Source organism: Trichosurus vulpecula, chromosome 4, assembly GCF_011100635.1.
Source record: "Trichosurus vulpecula isolate mTriVul1 chromosome 4, mTriVul1.pri, whole genome shotgun sequence".
NCBI classification, from domain to species: domain Eukaryota; kingdom Metazoa; phylum Chordata; class Mammalia; order Diprotodontia; family Phalangeridae; genus Trichosurus; species Trichosurus vulpecula.
The window spans coordinates 155525235-155550465 of record NC_050576.1 but is presented as its reverse complement, the minus strand read 5'-3'; the positions used below and the strand labels follow the sequence as shown (position 1 = coordinate 155550465).

At 41.1% G+C, this 25231-nt stretch overlaps 1 protein-coding gene across 1 annotated transcript; it reads right to left on the bottom strand.

The window, feature by feature from the left end:
• Positions 1–1398: 1398 nt before the first annotated feature.
• On the bottom strand, positions 1399–24185 carry CD244 (CD244 molecule). The gene is made up of 9 exons (XM_036757349.1): positions 24131–24185; positions 18980–19324; positions 18598–18888; positions 14633–14752; positions 13938–13993; positions 6172–6237; positions 4938–5003; positions 3674–3730; positions 1399–1887 (listed from the first exon to the last, which is right to left on the bottom strand). The coding sequence occupies exons 1-9, from the start codon at positions 24183–24185 to the stop codon at positions 1828–1830; spliced, it is 1116 nt and encodes a 371-aa protein (XP_036613244.1). The 3' UTR covers positions 1399–1827.
• Positions 24186–25231: the final 1046 nt, after the last annotated feature.

The following is a 25231-nucleotide window of genomic DNA, read 5'->3' as shown; positions in this document are numbered from 1 at the left end:
TTGATCTGCATTTTCTTTTACAACATGACTAAATGGAAATGGTTTGCATGACTGCATATGTATAACCTATATCATATTGCTTATCTTCTCAAGGGGAGTACAGGAGAGGACAGGAGAGGAAAGAATTTGGAATTCAAAAATCTAAAAATCAAATATTAAAAATTTTAAATATAATTAGGAAAAATAATTAAAAAAAAAGAAAAATTCTGGGCAACTAGGTAATGCAGTGAATAGAGTGCTGGCCCCGGAGTCAGGAGGATCTGAGTTCAAATCTGGCTTCAGACATTTGACACGTTCTAGCTATATGACCTTGGTCAAGTCACTTATCCCCAATTGCCTTGACTTCCCCCCAAGAAAAAAAAAAGAAAAATGCTTCAGCCTTGAACTGACCTGTCAATCTTATTCATTGCTTTGAAGTACACACTACACAGACACAGGCTATTTCTTCAATTTTGAAGATACTTTTGCAAATAGAGAAAAGAGAACTCATTAATTGAATACATTTCCCCCTTCATATTGTATATTGTAGATTTGGAGTCAGAGGAAACCTGGGTTCAAAACCCACTGGATTTGGGGATAAATGAGTTTCAAATTCAGTAGCTGCTACTTACTATCTACAAGAACTTGGACAATTAACTAATTTCATTGGACCTCATCTCATTTGCAAAAGAAAGGAAGTTATACCAGATAAACTTTAAAATCCTTTCCCAATCTAAATTAGTGATTTTTGATCTATGAATTCAGCAGCTGTGTGACATTAGATAAGTAAATTAACCTCTCTGGGTCCCAGTTTCAGTAAAATTAACTCTCTATGCCTTGGTGTTTCTACCTGTGTGGCAGAGAACAGTGCCTATCATCCCTTTCTCCCATGATGGATATTAGCAATAACCCTCCGGAACAATCATAAAGTCTATGTAACATAAGCCTTGAATAAACTCCAAATGGCCTCTCCAGAGCTATGCACATTGGTGGGGGAACTCTCTCAAGGTCTCTGGTAAATTATCCAACACAGCCAACACTTTCAGCCCCCAAAGTGGACACAGGTGCTTAAATCATATTTTTATTCCAGACACTGTTGATCATAGATAGGAAGAGATATAGAATCAGAAGATCTGACTGGGACAGTTGCTTTCTGTGTGACCATGAGCAAGTTATTTAGCCCCTCTGAGGCTTGGTTTGCTCATCGGTAAATATTCACAGAAACAAGGTTCCATCTTTTTAAAAGCAACACTCTTTCCAGTGTTGTTGTACGCCTCTAAGTCATAGAATGCTATAGCCCTTGAACAATTTATAAATAACTATTGACCAGAGGGCAGTGGAGAAGTGCATGGTGTGTTTGACCAGGCTGCAACATAGAATAAGAAACTATATAAAAGAATTAGAACAAAAGATGTCAACAAGGAAGTTTATAATTGAAAAGGAACATGGGTTAGACACATGGCAAGAGTGGGGGGGGGGGCGGTAATAGGCTTATAGCCTGAGTGCTCTATTTGTATCCTTACGATGTGAGAAGAAATCTAGGAAGTCTTCTAGCCTGTGAGATCGACCCTCAGATATTAACTTATGGACTGGCATAGAAAAGTGCCACATAATATAGGAAGGCAAAAAGGAAGAGTGATCCATGTCATTGAAGAGAATGTCCACATCGAAGAGATCTCAAACTATTGGAATATTTGAGTAATGCTTGCGCTCCTTTCCTCATGTGGTTGTTGTGAAGAGAGAGCTTTGTAATCCTGCAAGAGCTATAAAGATCTGAGCTGCCCTTATTATCTCCTAGCCCTCAAAATGCTTCAATAGTATGTTCATTTTGGACAGCAGCTCCCATTACTAGGAATAGACGCAGAACATCTCCAGCTCCTTACGAGACAGTCGGTTGGGTCTCTGGACCTGAGGAAAAAGCAGTGGCATTCATTCAGTTCCTACCATCAGACCTCCATTCTGGCTGTGTCCAAGCTACCATACTCCTGATTATTGATATAGAACCTTCCCTGAGGGACCTGACCCCTGAACCTCCACATCAAGTCCTCTGGAATCCAGGCTCCAGTCCCTGGGAAAGTTAATCCATTCCTCTTTGGACCTCTCACTCTCATTCTTCCCCACATACACTTTCCACCTCCCCAGAACACTCCCCACCCAAGTCACCACTCCCCATCATGTGCTGCTTTCCCTTATTAGAATATAAGGTCTTTCAGGGCAGGACTGACATTCTCTTTGTCTCTGTCTCTCTGTCTCTCCCTCTCTCTTTCTCTAAATCCATGCATACATATACACACATATATGTATATGTATATGTGTACACATCTATGTATTTACACATGTATATATTCTGTATACATATAGAATATAGGCAAATATATAGATAGAATAGAGATATTCAATAGATAGAAATCTAGAAGTATATGTATATAGACAGATATGTAGATATGTACACAAAAGCATATATATATTTATGTACTTATATTAGCAAACCCTGTTGAGCACAGTGCCTGGCATATAGCAAGTGCTACACGTTGGTGGTGGTGGTGGTGGTAGTGCAGTGGATGGAATGCTGGGCCTGGAGTCTGAAGGACCTGAGTTCAAATCCTACTTCAGATTCTTCAGACATTTACTAGCTGTGTGACCCTAGGCAAGTCACTTAACCCTGTTTGTCTCAATTTACTCATTTGCAAAATAAGCTGGAGAAGGAAATGGCAAACCACTCCAGTAAATTTGCCAATAAAACCCCAAATGGGGTCAAAGAGTCAAAGGCTAATATGAAGCTTGGGATGCCTCATACCCAGGAAGCTGCTGTCTGCTGATTCTGTATTTTCAGAGGCCTTCTTCATGGTCGCCCTTTGGTAGGAACTAAGATCTCTACCCGTGGGCAGAGTTTCCCAATTCAAACAACGAATGATCTGTGTCAGATTAGAGGTATAGCCCAGTACAGAATTCCAAAAGTCAGTTCTTCCTGAGGGAAGGGAAAGGAGAACCAGGGCAAGAGGTCTTGCTCATGAACAAAAGAATGAATTGGAAAAAAAGTTTATTTGCCAGGCACTGCTCCAAGGACACATTTTTTGAATTGCAGTTCTGGTAGTAATGATGATAATACCATAGATTATCCTCCCTGAGCCAGGCAGTCTCACCCAGCTTGCCTTGCAACCTATGGCAAGATTTTATAAGAAAATTGTCTTATGGTTAGGATTTGCAGTCTCTAGCCATCAACAGGGTTTCTCAACTCCCTAATGAGAATCAAACCAGTGACCCTGGCCTTGTTAGCGTCATAGTCTAACCCACTAAGCAAACCATCTGCTCTATTACACAAGTCCCTATATGACCTCTGGAGTGTTAACCAAAAAGGCAAAATCAGGTCATTAGGCACATTTGAACAGGATCTGGTCCATCTGTGGCCCAAGAAGTACTGCCCTTTTAGGACTAGATCATTAGACTGTTGTGGATTCAGGTCACCTAGATCCTAACCAGGTCACTGACTGACCCTAAGGAAGCACTTATTTGCAGTATGCTTCAATTTTGTCCCTCTTTGAAATGGGCTCTATGGATAGTTCCTTAGACTCTATAGACGGTTAATCAATGTTGCACAACATCTATGCCTTCTCTCAAGCTGAAACATACCAAAGAGAAGGGGTTTGATGGATGTGGGGAGCCAGTATGTTCAGAAGGCAATTTTGTAGCTTACCTCTTGGTAGATGGTAGTTGAATGGGATGAGCTGGGGTTCATTTGCTTGGAAAAAGACTGCCGAAAATCCAGAGGGAGAGGGGAGTTAGCCCAAAGTCAAGAGATGTAGTTGCCACAGCTACTGTACTAAGTTATGATGAACTTGGACCCACCCAGAGGGAACAGGCAGAGATTTCAAGAAGCATCAAGGGTCCCATAACCAGTAGTCAGCTTCCCCAGCACCTACTCCTCAGGACGTAAACAATGTTGCTTTGTGATCTCCAGACACAGAAAGGAGTACCATATAGCATCTTGTCTCTGGACATAGAACTGACTCCAGACTATGGTGAGTTTATACATGAGGAAGGAAGTGGGCATTCTTCTTTCATTGCCCTAACCCCAGAGTTTGGGGCTCCTAGCTGTGGCTGGCTGCAATCTTGAGAACATAGTCTGACCTTACCTCCCATCCCTTATCTCTCTCTGACAGCAATACACACTTAGACCAGCCCTTTTAAATATATCCAGGACAAGTGAACCACAGATAAGGAGGAGAGAGGAGAGGACGACTGTCTGGAAACAGACAATTAGCAGCCCAGAGATCACCAAGCTTTGTCCAGCATGAGGCAAATCTTACTGAGATTTCTCCTTCTGGACCAGACCTATCCATGTCCAGGGTCTGTCTGCCTGATTCTCTGAGGATTTGAGTTTGGGGCACTTCTACTGATCTCCTTGGCATCACCTTTGCCTGCCATATCTTTTATTTTTCCCTAGAGTCTACTCCCCATCTAGGCAAGCTTAACTATAATAAATCCCCCTGGCTACCCGCAAAAGAGGTCTCTTCTGGTGTCCTGCCTGTACTGAACTAAATACTCCCTCTCTTTCTCTGTGTTTTCTCTCCCACTTGGAAGGATTCTGATTTGATTTTTCCTGTCTTTCCTAGAGGAACTAAAGAGCCCCCATCTCTTGTTTACCCATCAACTCTAAGCTGTAGGTATTTAATACTGGAATTCCAGATATTTAACCGGTACACTCAAGACAGTATGGACCAGAGGCCACATCCTTAGCCCCGAGCCAGGGGAGGACAGCTTTCCACACTGCACATATGCCCCACCCTTAAACACACAAACTCTTACCCATTCACATAAAGACAAACATATATGTGTGTGTGTGTGTATACATATATATACATATATATATACCTTCTGAATACCCACATATGGATATGGACATTCATGTTCATACAAACATAAATATGTAAATACTCATCCTGGAGGAGAAGACTTACACGCTTGGAGAACTGGACTGATGAGTACACTGTTTTATCTTGACTAGCAGGGCTGGAAGCAGGAGGCTAGAGGTAGGAAAACAAAAGCAATTTCAAAAGAAATGGTGCTGACTATGACGTGGAGAGGTGATTTTTGCCATACTCAAACTAAAGCAGATAAGGACCTTTTACCTTCCATTGAATTATTCAGCACCTGCCCTGTGAAAGATTTTGGTAAAAGAGTTACAGTGAGAGAGAGAAAAGGGGAATCCAGGATGACAAGGAAAAACTTCACCAACTGTATAAGCTCTAAACTTGAAAGTCAGAGCTTCTGATCCTAGCTAGCCCTACCACTTAGCCAAATAGCTTCCTCTCTCTCAACTTTGGTTTCCTCACCCCCAAATATCTCAGAAGACTTTTAACAGTGAGAAAATTCTATTCAATTGCTATTGGAGAGAGATGACTTCTTATTCTTGCACTTTCCCAGACTATCCTGTTGTGAAATTCCTAAATCAACAATTCCTGTTTTTCTCACAATAACACTGGAAGATCAGTGGAAGAAACATCCTCCTTTAAAAATGAGAAAACTGATGAGGAAACAGAAAGTTTAAGTGACACAACTAGTTTAAGTGTTTAAGTCACACAACTAGCATTAGATCTGACGCTTGAGCCCAAGCCTTCTGATTCTAAGCTCTTACTACTACCTCACTGCCTTTTAAAAAAATAGTACAACTACACACACACACACACACACACACACACACACACACATATATATATATATATATACACGTATACCTATACGAAGTATATTATACTAGTTGGGGTCAAGTAAGACCCTATAGTAAGACCCCCCAAGATATATGTATGCTTGAGACCTGTTAGACTTGCCAAGATTCTGTTCTTCCATTTGAGGTCTAGTCATTCCCCACATATCATCTGCAAGTGTATTGTGAGACTCAAATGAGATAAAGAATGTAAGGCATTTTGAAAACCTTAAAGTGATATACAAATGTCAGTTATTGTTATTGTTTGTTGTTATTATTATTATTATTAAACTGTAGTCACCAGGTATCATCTAATGATGACTTCATTCCATGAACCTTCTATTACACTCCTGCTAAGCTCACTGCTATATTTATAGAACAATATGGGCATGTGCTGGGAAGTCAATCAGAGCTGTCTCCAGCATACCCATGACTCATGTAGACTCCTGCTGGACTTTCCTGAGTCATCTGAGAAGTTGGAAATGTACCTGTTGTGGAAATTGGACTACAGAATAGCAGGTGTTTCCTTCTTCTGTTGCACAGCAATTCTGCACCTATGCAAGAGAAGGAATAAGAAGAGCATCACAATCCTTGCATTTGAAGCTCAGTGTTATACTCAGTTCCTAACTCACATAAGCAAACAGTTGCCAAATATGTCATTTCTACCTCTACAAGATCTCTCCTCTACATTCCTTTCTTTCTACTCACACCACCACTAGCCTGGTTCAAGCTTTTATGTCCTCTTTCTTGCACCATTGTAATAACCCTTACAATAACCTCCTAATTGATCTCCTTATTTTAAATCTCTCCCCTGTTCCAATTCACCCAATGCACAGCTACCAAAATGATTTTTCTAAAGCTTGAGTCAGGCAGTGGCTCCCCTTTATCTCTAGCATTAAATAGAAGCTCTTCTGATGGGCATTTAAACCCCTTCACAACCTGATGCCAACCTACTTTCCCTTCCTTATTGCACATTGCTCCTGTTCTATAGTCCAGTTGAAGGAACCTTTTTACTCTTACTCATGCATGACACTCCACCTTCCAACTCCATGCCTTGCTACTGACTGCCCTCAATGCCTGGAATGTATTAATTATCTTCTCACTACTATTTCTTGGAATCTCTGGTTTCTTTCAAGACTAATTTCAATCACTGCCATTTACATGAAGCCTTTCCTGATCCTCCCTGCCACCAGCTACTAGTGCCTCCCTACCACTCCCCAAAAATGTTCTATTTATTTTACATGTACCTGTATATGGCTATGTTTTCTGCCCTGATAGAACATAAACTCCTTGAGGGCAGAAATGGTGTTACATTTATCTTTATAATCTCCTAGTACAGTGCCTGACTTGTTTATTAATTGCCAAATCTCCAAGAATGGCCATTTCTCAGTCTTTTTTTTTAATGATCGATGCATGCTCTTTTCTGGTGGTTAAGAATTGGAAATCAAGAGAATGTCCATCAATTGGGGAATGGCCAAACAAGCTGTAGTATATGATTGTGATGGAATACTATTATGCTATAAGAAATGGCAAGCAGGATGACTTCAGAAAAACCTGGAAAGACTTTTGTGAACTCATGCAAAGTAAAGGGAGCAGAACCAGGAGAACATTGTACGTAATAATGGAATACTGTATAGTGAATAACTATGAATGACTTAGCTATTCTCAGCAATAGCATAATCCAAAACAATTTCAAAGAACTCATTATGAGGCATTCTATCCACCTCCAGAGAAAGAACTGATGCTGTCTGAATACAGGCAGAAGCATGCTATTTTTCACCTTCTTTCTTTCATTCTTTTTTTTAAAATTCAAGCTTTCTTGTACAAAATGACTAATATGGAAATGTTTTACATGATTAAAAAATGAACCACAAATGATCCATGCATATGGAAATGATCATATATGTTGTTTATGATGTTCATAATAATAAAAATGATTTTTAAAATGTAATATCAATACAGGCAAGAGAAAAGTTGACCACAACAACAACAACAATGTTCTGTCCAGATGAGATCATATCTGCAACACTGTGCTCAGTATAAGCACCACAGTTCCGGAAGGGTGGTGGCAAACTAAAAGGCATACAGAGCAGGCTTACCAAGATTAGAGAACTGGGGCCCATGCCATGAGAGAATCTATTAAAGGAGCTAGGGCTGTTTAGCCTGGAGAAGAGATTTATGGGAGGCATGATAGCTCTCTTGAAATATTTGAGGGGTTGCCAGGTAGAAGAAAGATTTGATTTATTCTATTTCACCCAAGAGGGGAGAAATAAGAGCAGAAAGGGAGATTTTTGCTTGATATATGGGGTAAATATCCAAGAACTAGAGTTGTTCAAAATTGGGTTTTGAGGTACTGAGTTTCCCCATCACTAGGGAACCTTCTTTGAAAGGTTGAATGGCCACTTGTTAGGGACGTCTAACAGGCATGAGCTGGACCATACAGCCTCTGACTCAGAGGAGTGTGCTGGAGCAAGTTTGTACTGGTTTACAAGCCACTATAGTTAAATTTTCAGTGTGACCATTTACACTTCAGAAATTGTCAAAGCTATAAATCAGGGCTTGATTAATTGTTTTTTTATTCTCTAGACTTCAGAAAGTGATGGAGTTAACAATGCACATTAAACTTAAAGCTGTGTTGTTCATACTTTTTTCAGGTAGGACATTAAAGATAGTCCAAGGTCTAATTAAGAGGATTTTCCCTCAGTTCTGATAAGCCATTCTCTACTCCTGTTTGAAACGGCCTTGTTCTCCCTTGGGCTCCCCAAAAGAGCCTTTCCTAGAGGCACAGGAAAAAATTCACACATCTAGTTCAGTGATATGGGCTCAGAAGTACAGTAGTGAAAAGATAGAGACTGGGGTTTTCTCCTCCCAGGAGACCTTTTGTCCCCAGAGCAAAATGGCTCCATGAGAATATTTCTCTTGTGCAAGGGATGTAGTGGTTATAACTTGGAAGACATGCCACCCAATTACCCATACATGAAGAGAATTGCTTGACTGAGTGGTTTTGCAGGAAATTCCCATATTGATTTAGAGCTAGACAAGATTTTTGTTTATTCCATCTCCTACCCCACTTCTAACACAACACACACACACACACACACACACACACAAATCAGATGCTTTTTCTTTCTCATCAGCTCTGATTTCAACCATTAGTTGTCAAATAACTATCACTAGCTGGCTAACCCTGTCCTGGCATTTTCAGAAACTGTAGATTTTGAGTAACCTATTGAGTTGCATCATAGTACCTGCTCACCAAGGTTGACCATCTTGGATGTGAGACACTGACTCAACAAAGGCTGAACTTCTTGGGCCCCAATCTAGTAAATGGGAAGTAGCCAAGTTTTTTCTCTGTATTATGCCTTTATTAGAGAAACTAGAAGGAGAAGATAACTCTAGAACCACGGCTACCCTCCAATGGCTAATATCATGCAGAAGAGGTTAGCCACTAAATTAAAAAACCTGCTTTTGACCCTGTAGATTGAAGAGGTGGGGCAGCATTGATACAATCCCCAAGGTGGAAGAGATTAGGGAACCTCCTTCCAGAAAGGTGTGATGGTGGGTAATAAAAGTGCCCTGATCCCCAATTTGGAGTATGCACAGACATTCTGTAACTGGTTCTGGTTTGCTACCTGACCATCTAATAAGGATTCCAACTGTTGATTGACTGTATAGCTAAATGTGTCCTGGCATGAAACAACCAGGGTCTTGCTCGTGGGCTCCAGCTTTTTCCTGTCCAACAGTTGTTCCAGTTAAAAAGAGACAATGATGTAAGGGAAAAGGCCTCAAGTCCTTCCCATCAGAGACTGAATGTGCCCCATGAATACAGAGCTTTTCTCCTTTGAATTTTTCATTCTTTCTTGTTTTAAGTGAAGGATATTAGAGTTGGCTATGATCTTGTGCATTTTGAAAGATCAGACAAGTAAGCTACAAGTCTGGGAAATGAAGTCTGTGCAAGGACTTGCCATTTGCAAAAAGCCAGATGGCAAGGAGCAAAGTCCCAGGCCACCTGCCTGGCCCAGCCTAGAAATAGCAGAGAGGCAGACTCATATACCCATCAGTCATGCCAAATTTAGAAATGAACTTGGAAAAAATTAACTTTAAAAAATGTATATTAAAAAAAAGAAATTCAGGGTGGGCAGAGCCAAGATGGCAGCTGGTAAGCAGGGACTAGCGTGAGCTCCATACCGAGTCCCTCCAAAAACCTATAAAAAATGGCTCTGAACCAATTCTAGAACGGCAGAACCCACAAAACAGCAGAGGGAAGCAGGGCTCCAGCCCATGACAGCCTGGATGGTCTCTGGGTGAGGTCTATCCCACACGGAGCTCGGAGCTGGGAGCTGGGAGCTGGGAGCTGGGAACGGAGTGGAGCAGAGCCCAGCCTGAGCAGCATGGACCAACAAGACCAGCAACCGGGCAGAGCATGCCATAGTGCCCTGAATCGGTGAGCTGCGGCAGTTACCAGACTTCTCAACCCACAAACACCAAAGACTGCTGAGAAGGTTAGTGGGAAAAGCTGCGGGAGTGGAAGGAGTTCGCGGTTCGGCTTCCAGCCCCGGGGGGCAGCGGAAGTGGGGCAGCTATGGCTGTTGCTGCTTCCGGCTCCAGGCCCACTGGGTGGGAGGAATTAAGTGGTGGATCAGAGCAGGAGTGCACAGCCTACTGAAGATCTAAGCCCAGTTCGGGTTGGGGGTTCTTGGGGAAGGAGCAGTGCTGGTGTGGCAGAGCTGGCACCTCCCCCCCCCAAACGTGGAACATAGAACTCTCTAGTTTACAAGCAGTCGTACCCCGCTGAAAAACTCAAAGGTCAAGTTAGTTGGCTGGGAATATGGCCAGGCAGCGAAACCGCACCGAGATTCAGTCTCAGACTTTGCATTCTTTCTTTGCTGACAAAGAAGACCAAAACGTACAGCCTAAAGAAGTCAACAAAGTCAAAGAGCCTACATCAAAAGCCTCCAAGAAAAACATGAACTGGTCCCAGGCCATGGAAGAGCTCAAAAAGGATTTGGAAAAGCAAGTTAGAGAAGTAGAGGAAAAATTGGGAAGAGAAATGAGAAGGATGCGAGAAAACCAAGAAAAACAAGTCAATGACTTGCTAAAGGAGACCCAAAAAAATACTGAAAAATACACTGAAGAAAACAACACCTTAAAAAACAGACTAACTCAAATGGCAAAAGAGCTCCAAAAAGCCAATGAGGAGAAGAATGCCTTGAAAGGCAGAATTAGCCAAATGGAAAAGGAGGTCCAAAAGACCACTGAAGAAAATACTACTTTAAAAATTAGATTGGAGCAAGTGGAAGCTAGTGACTTTATGAGAAATCAAGATATTATAAAACAGAACCAAAGGAATGAAAAAATGGAAGATAACGTCAAATATCTCATTGGAAAAACCACTGACCTGGAAAACAGATCCAGGAGAGATAATTTAAAAATTATTGGACGACCTGAAAGCCATGATCAAAAAAAGAGCCTAGATATCATCTTTCAAGAAATTATCAAGGGGAACTGCCCTGATATTCTAGAGGCACAGGGCAAAATAGAAATTGAAAGAATCCATCGATCACCTCCTCAAATAGATCCCAAAAAGAAATCTCCCAGGAATATTGTCACCAAATTCCAGAGCTCCCAGATCAAGGAGAAAATACTGCAAGCAGCCAGAAAGAAACAATTTGAGTATTGTGGAAACCCAATCAGAATGACCCAAGATCTGGCAGCCTCTACATTAAGAGATCGAAGGGCGTGGAATACGATATTCCGGAGGTCAATGGAGCTAGGATTAAAACCTAGAATCACCTACCCAGAAAAAATGAGTATCATGCTCCAAGGCAAAATATGGATTTTCAATAAAATAGAGGACTTTCAAGCTTTCTCAGTGAAAAGACCAGAACTGAATAGAAAATTTGACTTTCAAACACAAGAATCAAGAGAAGCATGAAAAGGTACACAAGAAAGAGAAAGCATAAGAGACTTACTAAAGTTGAACTGTTTTGTTTGCATTCCTACATGGAAAGATAATGTGTATGATTCATGAGACCTCAGTATTAGGGTAGCTGAAGGGAATATGCATATACATATATAGAGAGAGGGCATGGGATGAGTTGAATATGAAGGGATGATATCTAAAAAAATCAAATTAAGGGATGAGAGAGGAATATATTGAGAGAGGGAGAAAGGGAGAGATAGAATGGGGTAAATTAGCTCACATAAAAGTGGCAAGAAAAAGCAGTTCTGTAGGAAGAGAAGAGGGGGCAGGTGAGGGGGAATGAGTGAATCTTGATCTTGATTTGACCTGAGGAGGGAATAATATGCACACTCAATTGGGTATCTTACACTACAGGAAATAAGGAGGAAGGAGATAAAAGAAAAGGGGGATGATAGAAGGGAGGCAGATAGGGGGAGGAAGTAATCAAAAGCAAACACTTTTGAAAAGGGACAGGGTCAAGGGAGAAAACTGAATAAAGGGGGATAGGATAGAAAGGAGCAAAATATAGTCTTTCACAACATGAGTATTGTGGAAGGGTTTTACATAATGATACACATGTGGCCTATGTTGAATTGCTTGCCTTCTTAGGGAGGGCAGGTGTGGAGGGAAGAGAGGAGAGAATACGCAACTCGAAGTTTTAAAAACAGATGTTCAAAAAAAAAGTGTTTGCATGCAACTGGGAAATAAGATATACAGTCAATGAGGCATAGAAATCTATCTTGCCCTACAAGAAAGTAAGGGGAAAAGGGATGGGGGGGAAGGGCAGTGGGCTGACAGAAGGGAGGGCTGACTGGGGAAATGGGGCAACCAGAATATATGCCATCTTGGAGGGGGGGAGGGTAGAAATGGGGAGAAAATTTGTAATTCAAAATCTTGTGGAAATCAATGCTGAAAACTAAAAATGTTAAATAAATTAAATAAATTAATTAAAAATGAATGAATGAAGAAAGAAAGAAAGAAAGAAAGAAAGAGAGAAAGAAAGAAAGAAAGAAAGAAAGAAAGAAAGAAAGAAAGAAAGAAAGAAAGAAAAAGAAAGAAAGAGAGAAAGAAACAAAGAAAATTGAGGAAAATGCAGAGTTGTGGATGTAGACTCCTTGGAATTCGGGATACTGAGGATGAAGTTAAGTGAATGAGGAACAGTCAAGAGAGTCAGATGCTGCAGAGAGGCCAAAGAGGAGGGCTCATACGATGATGTTGATTTGGGAGATTCAAAAGCACAGCTGACTTTGGAAAAAAGCACTTTCAGCAGAGTGGTGGGCGTGTGAGTCAGGTTGTGAGGAGCTAAGGAAGAATTGGCAGCAGAGGTGAAGACCACTCTCTCCAGAAGCAGAGAAATCCTCTGTAACAAGGCCTTCTGCCTCATTTCTGTTATAGGATGTAGGACATTCTCCAAAGAAAAATGGGATTTGGGGAATTTGAAGTTTTAAAAAACGAGTGTTAAAAATTGTTTTTGCATGCAACTGGGAAATAAGATATACAGGCAATGGGGTATAGAAATTTATCTTGCCTTACAAGAAAGTAAGGGGAAAGGAGATGAGGGAAAGGGGGGTGACAGAAGGGAGGGCAGATTGGGGGAAGGGGCAATTGTAATACATGCCATCTTGTGGTGAGGGGAGGGGAGAGATGGGGAGAGGATTTGGAACTGAAAATCTTGTGAAAGTGAATGTTGAAAACTGAATAAATAAATAAATAATTTTTTAAAACCTTTAAAAAAAAACAACAAAAAACCAACAACAACAAAAGCTGATTGATGGCTTTGAAGAGAACTGGGGCACCAATCACAAATGCCTTTGGGGAGAACACACTAGAATGGGGGCTTGAGATGACAGCATTAGAGAAAGATATTTTTGAAACTGAATGGAATGAAGTAGCTAGCCTCACTCTGAAGGATGGGTTCAGAGAATTACTACAACACTTACTACTTTTGTGTAATTGGACAACTGATGACCTCCCTGGATATCAATTTCCTCATCTATAAAATGGGGAGGTTGGACTAAATTACTTCTGAGGTTCTATCCAACTCTAGATCCTATGTTCCAAGGTTTCTGTCTCTGTCTCCCCTTCATTTTTATCATCTTTCCCTTGTCCTACTATTTTACCTTTTTCCTCTCCCCATAACCAAAATTCAGATAGTCAGGTGAGTGCCTATGGACGATATGACAGGATTGGAAAGACAATCCTTCATTCCTGCCATTCCAAGTCCTACTACAAATTGCCACGTCTCAAGGAACATTCTGGACACTTATTCCAGCAATATCTGGGCTTACATACCTGATTTCTCTGGGGCATACTATGATTAATTTTCGTATAATTTGTCATGTTCGTATCTGTGGGAAAATAGAAGCAAAGAACAGAGATGCCTGAGCTGGAGTAGGGTACTTCAGAAGTCATCCTTCCCTCCCCAACCTGCTGCCTCATTGCAGCACTGCATTTCACTATTCCAAATGAATGAGTTCTCAGAAAGATCTACAGGGAAGGGAATCTTATACCTTCACCAGGCAACTTCTCTAATGTGGCAAGCAATCAAGTATGGAACAATCTCTACCGAGAATTATAGGCAAATTCTCAATGGTATTCATCAAGAATACCATTGACCACATTTATATGGCCTTTAAGAACAACATAGTATTTTCTAACAACAATCTTGTGAAGTGGGTAGATTCTGGGAAGCAGGTGGACACCAAGACACTGGGAGGAGTTTCTGAGAGTAGGGATAGGTGTCCATGAATTTCTGATGTCTTATATGATATCATATCACTAAGACTCATAGATAAAGTAGGAGATAAGTCCGTAGGTTTGTGGGATATCAGGAGGGAATGGAATATAGTACACACCTCTCACCACCACCCCAAACATTTCACTTCAAGGATTCTTGGGAATGTGGGCTGTGAGAGACTATCAAGATTTAGTCTCAACTAGAAATGTCTCCTCAGGCAACAGCCACTTATTTGGGTCTTTTCACTTGCCTGCTACTTGCTTCCTCCTCTTCTTCCTCTTTCTTGTTACATACAGGCAGACAATGATACTGAGAAGTAGAATGACCAGGGGAATCACAGAGAAACCCAAAACCAGCAGGAACCACAATTCTGAGAAAAGCAGGAAGAACAGGACTGAGATCTTAACCCTCCCACTCATCTTCCAACTTTTCTTCTCTTCCTAGAAAGACACACTGCATTATTTCATAAAATTTAGAACTAAAGGATGAACTTTCAACTGCTACAGTGGCAGCCTTTAACCTGTACTTGTCAGGTCTCTCTGCTATTCCATACCCATTCCTACTTCTATTCCTTTGCTTGTGATGCTTCACCTGGAATGCCCTCCACTTTTGCCTCTACCTATCCACTTCCTAGGGTAGGTGGTAGGTGGAGTAGCAGGCCTGGAATCAGGAAGACCTAAGTTCAAATCCAACCTCAGACACTTAATAGCTGTGTTACTCTGGGCAAGTCATTTAATGCTTTTGCCTCAGTTTCTTTGTCCGTAAAATGAGCTGGAGAAGTACTCTCATATGTTTGCTAAGAAAACTCCAAATGGGGTCAGACAGAGTAGGACATGACTGAACAAGACAACAACATCCACCTCTTCTTATCCACCTCAAGTCCCACCACTTCCATAAAGTTTTCCTAATTTCTCCAGCCTTCTTTGATGCTCTCTCTCTCTCTCTCTCTCTCTCTCTCTCTCTCTCTCTCTCTCTCTCTCTCTCTCTTTCTCAATGAACACTACTTCTGTGGGGCTTAGTAGTTCTTAGTTACATATTATTGTGCATTATTCACTATTGTTTAGGTGTTTATCTTTACTCTCAAATAGATTGTAAACTCCTTAATGGATTAACCACATCTTGTTTTTTTCCATAGTCCTTAGAGTTCCTAATAAAACACCATAATCATAGCAGATGCTTAATAACTGCTTGACTTCAGCAATTGGCCTACAACCTTTCTTTCCCTTCAACTCCTTCCATCATCCTCAATGATACCAATATTTGTGTGGATAACCCTTGTAATACCCTGATGCTTCAGCTCAACTATCCCTTCTATTCCTACTGCCTTATTCTTCCTGAACCTGTTCTTCATTTTTATCACCCCAGCTCCTTTGATCCTACTCATCATCCCTGTTCTGGCAACACTTACCATATTTCAATATTGACCACTTCATTAGTCATTTCAACAGTACATCGCTGTCCTCTATCCTTGAATTTTTTTCTTCCTTACTCTCCCTGTAGCCACCCTGATAATCTCCAACTCAGAAAAACCTCTTTCAACAGCTCTGACTCCTGAGCTAGTCACAGTGCAGAATGCATGCTATCTTATCTCATTTGAGTCCTCACCACTCCATCATAATGTTTCTGTTTTTCATTTATTTACCCCTTATAACTATCCCCACAGCAACTGTTTCAAACCTCCACCATTCTCTAGTCTCCAACTCCCTGATGGACTCTTCTCTCTCAAGAGATGTTCTTTCCTCCTATTTTACTGGGAAGATTAAGAACCCTCTTCATGAGCTCTCTCATTTTCCTTTCTCTTCAAAATGTCAAAACTTCTCCATGTCTTCTTCTTCCTCCCTCCGTTGAGGAGGTGATGGTCCTCTTCCTTGATAAGGGTAACATATGCCCTTGATTTCATGACCTCCTGTGTCTTTTGGGTCCCTCTACTAATCATTTCTTCTGTTTCTCTTTTTCTTCAGCTTCTCTCTCACTTCTCAGTCCTTCCTCTCTGCGTACAAACAGGCTCACGTCTGTCCTTTAAATGTAGATATGTATTGAGGGATTTGTTTTGAGTGTCTTTTGTAAAAATTGCTAAATGTGGGTATGGGGGCTGGATAGTTGGAGGGACAGATTAATTTTTTAAAAAAAAAAACTGGTTATTTGAATTTTTTAAGAAACTAAAAATCATTTCATTAACATTGCTATTTCTCCAGCTATAATCTTATTCCGACCCACATCTTCACTTTTAAACCTCTAAAAAGAGCAGTCTATTTCTCTACTTTCTCTTCCAATAAACCAACAAGAATTAACTCATCACTTTCCTGCAGTCTGGCTTCCATTCTCATCACTCCACTGAAATTACTCTTTCCAAGGTCACCAATGCCTATTATTACGCAAATTCAATGGTCACTCTGTCATTTGACACTACTGAAAACCTTCTTTTTAAAAATTCTCTCTGCTCATGGCTTCCACGATGTCTTTCCTTCCTAGTTCTTCTGTCTGTCTGAAGTTCCTTCTCAATCTTCACTCTTATATCTTTTACCTCTAACCTCCTTGAGATCTCCAAAGCTGTGCCCTTGCCCTTCTTATCGCTTTCTATGTTCCTCCACTCCTATGATTTAAATGATCACAACCATGACGATAACTATGCATTATAAGCCTCGATCTCTAGCTTGAGCAACATCCCACGTTTCCAAGTGCCTTTTTGACAGCCCTGAATATACTTCTGACCCCTTAAATTCAACACATCCAAAGCTAAATTCAGTTACCCTCCATGAATCTTCCCCCTTTACCAAATATCTCTGCATTGATGGGCAGTGCCAGTCAAAGTCTCAAAAGTTCAGAACTATCTCTGTTTTTTCTCCCTAAGCAACTAAAAACAACTTTTTAACAGCTTTATATACCTGACAAAATAATCATACTATTAGATAGGTCTAATCATATCACTTCCCTGCCTGAATATCTTTAGGGACTTTCCATCACCTGTAAAGAATCCATGTTGAATTCTTTCTCCTCCAAACTCAAGGAATGCTTATTGCCTATACCACTCAGCTTGCTACTGAATCAGATTCTGTCATGTAGTAATTTGAAATATTTCATTTGTGGTTGTTGTTCATCCTTCACTCTCAAAGAGAACCGATCACATCATGAAGGTGATGTCTTGACTTGCATGTGAATTGGATATGAGTGAGAGAGATTATAAATTCCATGAGGGCAAAAATTATGTCTTCTACTTTTTTGTATCTTCCATAGCACCTAGCATAAGACTGGACATGTGGAAATTTTTCCAACAAATCCATGTTGGATAAACCCAAAGTCCCAAATGAATGTTTCATACCATACTTCATAAACTTACAATTCATGGTAGAGCTATATGATCACTTCCCTGAGTTGCATGATTTGACAAAACTGGGCTAGAATTTAGACATAAGTTGGTTTCCTTTAAGAATTCCATTTGAAAGATTCAACAGTCTAGGACAGGTAAGGCATTTCTTTTTCCCTTCCCAAAGGTACCACAGATGATTCATAACTTTAGATGTCATGTCCTTTCAAAGCCATTGGCTCAGCATGCCAATTTCCCTCTAAGGATTATAAGATGAGTTACTGACCCACCCTCAGAAGGACATATATGCTCCTTTCTTGGAGGAGAGGTAGCCTTGTAAACTCTCTCTAGCCCAAACCTCCTTACAACCAAGGGGACATAATTGCAGAATGGCTCTCTAACTTTGAAGGTGTAGTCTAGAGCCATGGAAGAAAGGATAACAGATTTAGAGTTGGAAAAGATATTAAAGCCATAGATTTAATTTTTACAGATGAGAAAATTGAGATGTACAGAGGTCGAGTAACTTGCCAAATGTATAGTTACTAAGTATCTGAGGCAAGACGTGAACCAAGTCTAACTTTGAGACTACTATTGCTATCCACTACACCATGGTGCTTCTCAAAACCCCTCTTTTTATAGATAAGGAAACTGAGATACAGAAAGTTTCCTCGAGGGTGATGTAGAAAACAAAACTGGAGAAAGACAATGACTAGAGGGAGGAAAAAGGAAGCAAACCTATAACTTTGGCTTCTTTAGTGTAATAAACTAAGTGCCTGAGCTAACAAGTTCATGGTGGGGGAGGGTGGGAACAGGGAGAGGAATACTAGAAGGATTTTGTCACCATCAAAGACATGAGACTTTAGTAAAGAAACATCTTTTCTCCTGTTCCTTTAAGAAAATATTGTCCTTACCTTGGGTTGAGCTGTGAACTGTGCTAGCACATACCCAAGTAAGGTTGACGGTATGGCTCCTTGAGCTAACTGGGTTGCTGGCATTGCAAGTATAGTAATTCTCAGTGTTACTGGCTTGGATGTAGAGCTGTACATGGGCATGATTCCCTGGGGCTTTAATTTGTTCTCTCCCTCTGTACCAGGTATATGTCAAATTATTGTTCCCATGGACGAAGCAAGACAGGTTCACATGGCACAAGGTGTTATTCCATGACTCTCCAGTCACCTCAATCTTTGGATCCTGGACAGGATCTAGAAGCAAAAATTCTGTCAAGATTGGCCCAGGTGAAACAGGTGCTACAAGGCTGATGGAGAGGCTGAAAATGTATTCATAGGTACTCACCAAACACAGAAACCTGGAACTTGGCAGTTTTAGAAACATGTCCTGACCGACTAGTGATTTCCATGAAGTAGAGGCCACTGTCATTCTTCTGAGCTGGGCTAATGAATAAGGCCAGGTTCTCAGGTATGACATTAACTCTGTTTTTAAATTGCCCACCTTCAAATGTACCCTTTGAGTCATCTCTCCAACTCCATATCTTAAAATTTTCCTGAGTTGAAGATAGTTTCACAAACCAAGTGAATTGCATACTTTCTGAATGCTGCGGAATACGAATCGGTTGTAACTTGATACTACTTCCCACGATGACAGGCATGCTAATTATCTTCATATCAGAACCTGATGTTCCTAGGAGAGAAAAGTCCGAGAAGTGAGGTAAAAGGTCATTGGCTTTGAGAGCAAAACCTGGTTGATTTTACCCCAAAGGAAATTACATTAGACAGATAACCCCCCAAAATGAAAGTAGATGTGTATGTTCATAGGGCGGGCTCAGTGCAGCATTAGTGTAGACTTCCCTCCCTTGCTTTTTCCTTTGTCCTCCTCCAAACAAATCTTACATAATAAATACCAGCTATGTGCACAGCCTTGAAGAATGGCTTTGCCCCAGGAGTTTATGATCTAGGAGGAAAGAACACAGATCCAATGGACAAACATAGGACAATTTCCCGCTGTTCTGGTATTATCAGCATAAGCAGCATTTCTAGGCCAATGCTGAATGATGAGCCAGTCTACCTAACTTCATTCTCACTGGAACTGCATGAAGCTCTTCTTTATCTAGGACTAAAACTCATGTTTACACAAACTAAGGAAAAGTCATCCCTTTTTCAAACTTTTTAGTGTAGTTAATGTACAGTTGTGAGGGGGGAAATATCTAAGGATTTTTCCCTATTCTGATACAAAGTGAATGATGCTTTTCTCAAGTCTCTTGGCCAGTTATCATATCATTGATTGTACCCTGCCAAGCTTCAGTCTTGTATCACTTCCAATATCCACTGCTTTTGCTTCTGCATATGAACTGCTGAACAAAGATGGAGAAAATAAGGCAACCATTCTGACTGGTCTTGTGATCAAGCTGAGTCTTATTATCAAGCCACATTCTCAGCAGGAGGAGTTGAAGGCTCTCAGCCCACCTCCTCATTTGAAAGTCTTCCTCCTTATTCTTCACCAATCAGGGTTGATCTCTGCCTATCGGGGCACCCACTTTTCCAAAGATATTTAAGCATTTGATGACCTCCATGGTGGGATCTTTGGTTGTCGAGAGAGACCAATGATCATCAATTATTAGCTAGTCTAATTAATAAATTGATTATTATTAATAATTTTTATAATTTTATTATTATATTATAATTATAATTAATTAAATTAATAATCACCCAGAAACTCTGTCTCTCAGGATTTTCATTCGTCATACTACCTTCTAGTCTTTTTACATGTGACTCCCCTCCACACACTCTTCAATTCAACAACCCTGGCTTCCTTGCTGTTCCTCACACATAACACTCCATCTCCTAACTCTGTACCTTTCCACTGGCTGTCCCCCAGTTCTGGAATACTCTTCTTTCTCACTTCTCTCTCTCGACTTCCCCATCTTTCTTTAAGACTCGGATCTAATGCCAAGTTCTGCAGAAGGTCTTTCCCAGTAGTGAATGCCTTCCCTCTGACATTACCCTCCATTTACAATTTATATACATTTTTATGTACATTATTATTTTTGTGTCATCATATTTTAATGTCTCTATATCCCCAGACCTTAGCACAGTGGCTGAATATCTCCTCTCTACTCAAACAACAACAATCCTACTTCAGGACCAAATAATGTTTCATTTGAATTATAAAAATAGCCACATAAGCAGCCTCTGTGCCTCATGGTTCCCCCTTCTCCACTCTAATTCTACTCCCATATAGTTATTTAAAGTGGATTTACAAATGCACATTTCAGAACATGTCACTTTCCTAACCAATTAATTTCAGTGTCTCAACATTACCTCAGGATCAAATAAAAATGTGTCACTTAAGGCATTATGCAACTTGGCTCCAACCTAATTTTCTAGTCTTGCCATACATTCCATCCATTTAAACACTATTCCATCCAGGAAAACTACCTTCCTTCCAGTTTCTCACACTGCATACTCCATTTCCCACCTCCTTGCTAGACCTGGACACCTGGAATGAACTCCATCTTTACCTCTACCTCAAATTTCCTAGTTTGCTCTAAGGAAACTCAGCTTCAATGCCATCTTCTACAAGAAACCTCTTCTAATTCCCTCAGATTCTAGTGTCTTCCTCCCTCCAAAATTACTTTTCACTTATTTTGCATATGTGTTAATAGTTACAATAGATCTTTCCACAGGAAGCCAGACAGTCAAAAAGCATTTATTGCTGTTGGTGTTCATGGTCAGTTGTTTCTGTCATGTCTGCCTCTATGTGACCTCATTTGGGGTTTTCTTGGTGAAGTTACTGGAGTGGTTTGCCATTTCTTTCTCCAGCTCATTTTACAGATGAAGAAAATGAGACCACCAAGCTGCCCACAAGCATTTATTAAGTAATTATTTTGTGCTATGCACTGTGAAAAGATTGGGAACACAAAGAAAGGCAAAAATTTCAAGGAGTCCACATTCTAGTGGGAGAGACAACATGCAAATAAATAGGTGTGTACAAGACACGCAGTATGTGGAAGACAATATTAGAGTAAAGACTGTTAAGTGGAATGACCAGTAAAGGCCTCATATGAAAGGTGGCATTTGGACTGAGGCTTAAAGGAAGTCAGGGTTTCTAAGATGCGGAGACAAAGAGGGAGAGCATTCAAGATATTAGGCACAGAGTCAGGAAATAGAGTCTTGTGAGTGAGGAATGGCAAATAGGTCAATGTCACTGAATTGTAGAATGTATAGAAGAGAGCCAAGTGTAAGAAGACTAGAAAAATATGAAGGGAACAGACTATCAGCATTAAATGCCAAACAGAGCTGTTTCTATATCATTCAGGAAGGAAGAGGAAGACACAGAAGGTTATTTAGTAAGGAGGTGGGGATAAAATGGTCACATTGCACTTAGACAGTTTAGTTGATGGTGGTTTGGACTGGGGGAAATCTCCTGGTAGGGAAAACAATGGGGATGTTATTGTAATAACCTAGGTCAGAGGTAAGGAGCACTTGATGAACTAAGATGGTAGCTGTGTGAGGGATCAGAATGGGACAGAGGTAAGATGTAAAGATAGAAACAAGAAAATTTGGCAAGATACATATATCTATACATATATACATATGTACAGAGACAGATAGACTAAGAGGGAGAGAAAGAGACAAAGAGATAGAGACACAGAGACAGACAGAGACAGAGACAGACAGAGAGGAGAGACAGATAGACAGACAGAGACAGAGAAAGAGACAAAGAAACAGAGAGAGAGAGAATAACCCCCAATTGTCAATTCACAGTCGGAGGTGTAGTATTAGGACAATTCATAATGTTCCATTACATTCCTGTACCAACCAATTAGTCCTTAGCTGCCAAAGCCAATGGCCTTTTCTGGGTTGTCATACTCCTTAACCTCTCTGCTACTTTTGTCACTATCCCATTCTCTTGGTTACTTACCCTTTTCTTCCTTGGCTCTCTCTTAGTTCTCCATAGCTGACCATTCTTTCTCAGTTTTTCTTGCTGAGTTTCATACATTATCATTCACAGCCTGTCCCATTGACACAAGTATAGCCCTAGGCTCTGTCCTGGGTACTCTCCTCTTCTTTGAATATACTCTTCCCTTTGATCTCATCATTTCTCATGTGTTCTAATTGTCATCTCCCTACAGGTGACCCTCAAATCTATGTATCTACCCCTAAACTCTCTCTTGAACTTCCATCACACAACCAATTGTGTGCTGGGCATCTCCACTTGGAAATCCCACTGACATCTCAAAATTAACACATCCAAAACAAACCTTATTATCTTCTCCCCCACCTTAACTTGCCTGTCCTCCAAACTTCCTCACTTCTATTGAAGGTACATACCACCATTCTTTCAGTGACAGAGGTTCACAATCTGGGTGTCATCCCTGACCTCTCATTCTCATTCAGCACACATATCCCATCACTTACCAAATCTTACACTGTCTACATCCACAACACACCTCAGATTCCATCCCCATCTCTCTATTTGCACAGCCACTACTCTATGTGAAGCCTCATTTTCTTTCACATGGAATACTGCAGTAGCTACCTAATTGGTCAGCCTGGCTCAAGTTTTCGTCCACTAAAATATAGTCTACAAAGATTTTCCAAAATAATAGAAGGCACAGGTGTGGCCATGTTACCCTCCTGATCAAAAATATTCAGTGCCTTCTTGTTGCTTCAAGGATAATAATAATAGCTAACATTTATATATGCTTTGGTGGCACAGTGGAAGGAGCACTGGGCTTTGAGTCAGGGAGACTCATCTTCCAGAGTTTAAATCCTGCCTCAGACACTGACTGGCTGTGTGACCCTGGACAAGTCACTTACATCTGTTTGACTCAGTTTCTCAACCATAAAATGAACAGGAGAAGGAAATGGCAAACCACTCTAGTGTCTTTGCCAAGAAAGCTCCAAAATGGGGTTGGACTTGACTGCAGTGACTCAAGACCAACAAACTATGTGCCTGGCACTGGGCTAAGTGGATTACAATTATCTCACTTGAACTTCACAACAACCCTGAGAGGTAGGTGTTATTATTATCCTCATTTTAGAGTTGAGGAAACTGAGGCAGACAAAAGTTAAATGACTTGCCCAGGGTCACATAGCTAGGAAGTGTCTGAGGTCAGATTTGAACTCAGGTCTTCTTTACTCCAGACCCAGTGATCTATCCAGTGCACACAATCAGGAATGGTCCTTTGTATTTCACAGCCAGGAAAGGTGAAGTCCAGGAAACAGAATCCTGTGTAGAAATTCTGTTTAGGGTCATTAAGTGAGTTGGTAGTTATTCTAGTGAGTCCCCCACTCCCAGCCCCATTCCCACCCTGGTGTCCAGTCTCCTTGGTTAGACTTTGCTTGGGGCAGAGATGTCTCAGGAGCTACTGCAGCCTCATTACTCTAGTGATAGGGCAGCTTTCCATTTGTGGTGGCTCTCTACTCCCCACAGGGCCTCTCTGGTCCTAATCATACCTAATCCACCCTTCTGGTAACCCCTTACCTTGGTCCTGAAGCATGACAAGGAAGATGAGGAGAGTGAAAGCTTTCCAAAGCATCTCTACAGAGCAGAGCTCACAGCCAGGGTTCTCCAATCCCCCAGCTAAGACTTCCTTCCCTCAACAGCTCCCCCTCAATGTGACTTACATTGTCTTCTGTAGACAACAGGAGGGGCATGCTGGGTGGGGGAAGTATAGGAGGTTGTTGAAATGCAGAACCCACCTATAATTAGACCAGCCACAGTTTCCTCCATGCTGTGGCTGATCTTCTGTGAGTTAATAAATTGTCAGGACTTAGCTGAGAAAACCTCAGCGCTTGAGCTCTGGCCACATATGCTTACAAGCTTGAGCCCAGCAAAGGCACAGAGCTCACTAGTGAGGTCAGCTCCCCTGCTCTGACAACTCCTCCGTCTCTTAGTTCCAGCAGTGACAGTTTTACCAACAATATTTGTTCAGTGTTTACTATCAGTTCAGGACTCTGCTAAGAACTGGGGATACAAAGAAAGGCAAAAACAGACCCTACCTTTAAGGAGCTTCCATTCTAGGGGAGGAGATAGCAAGTGTAACAAAAATAGATGCAAATGAGGAGATCTTAGAGGAAAAAGCTCTCGTACCTGCAGGGATGGGATGGTGGGGATACCTGCAAGGCCTCCCATGGGAGGTGGTCTTTGACCCTGGTCTTGAAGGAAACCGGGGATTCTAAGAGGCAGAAGTGAGGAAAGAGAGAGCCTTCCAGGTTTGGAGGACAGCCAGTGTTCCTGGAACTGCAGTGGGCCTGGACAGTTGGCTCGTAGAGCAGGTGGAGGGGAGGAAAGTTTAAGACAGGAAAGGGAAAAAGGAATCAGATTTTTAGTAACTTTAAATGTCACATAAAATACTTAAAATAAAAACAGCTAACATTTACTTAACACTTTGAGGTTTGCAAACACTTTACATACGTAGGGGGCAGGGAGCAGACTATGAGGCCCTTCCTTGGACCATTCTGCCAGGTTCTCACTAGTTTTGGTGAGCCTGCTTCCAGAAGTGTATGGTGGAGAGACAGATGCCTCCTTTCAAAATATCTACAAGCAGTTTTTGACACTTTTCTGTTGGCTTATGTGATGGAA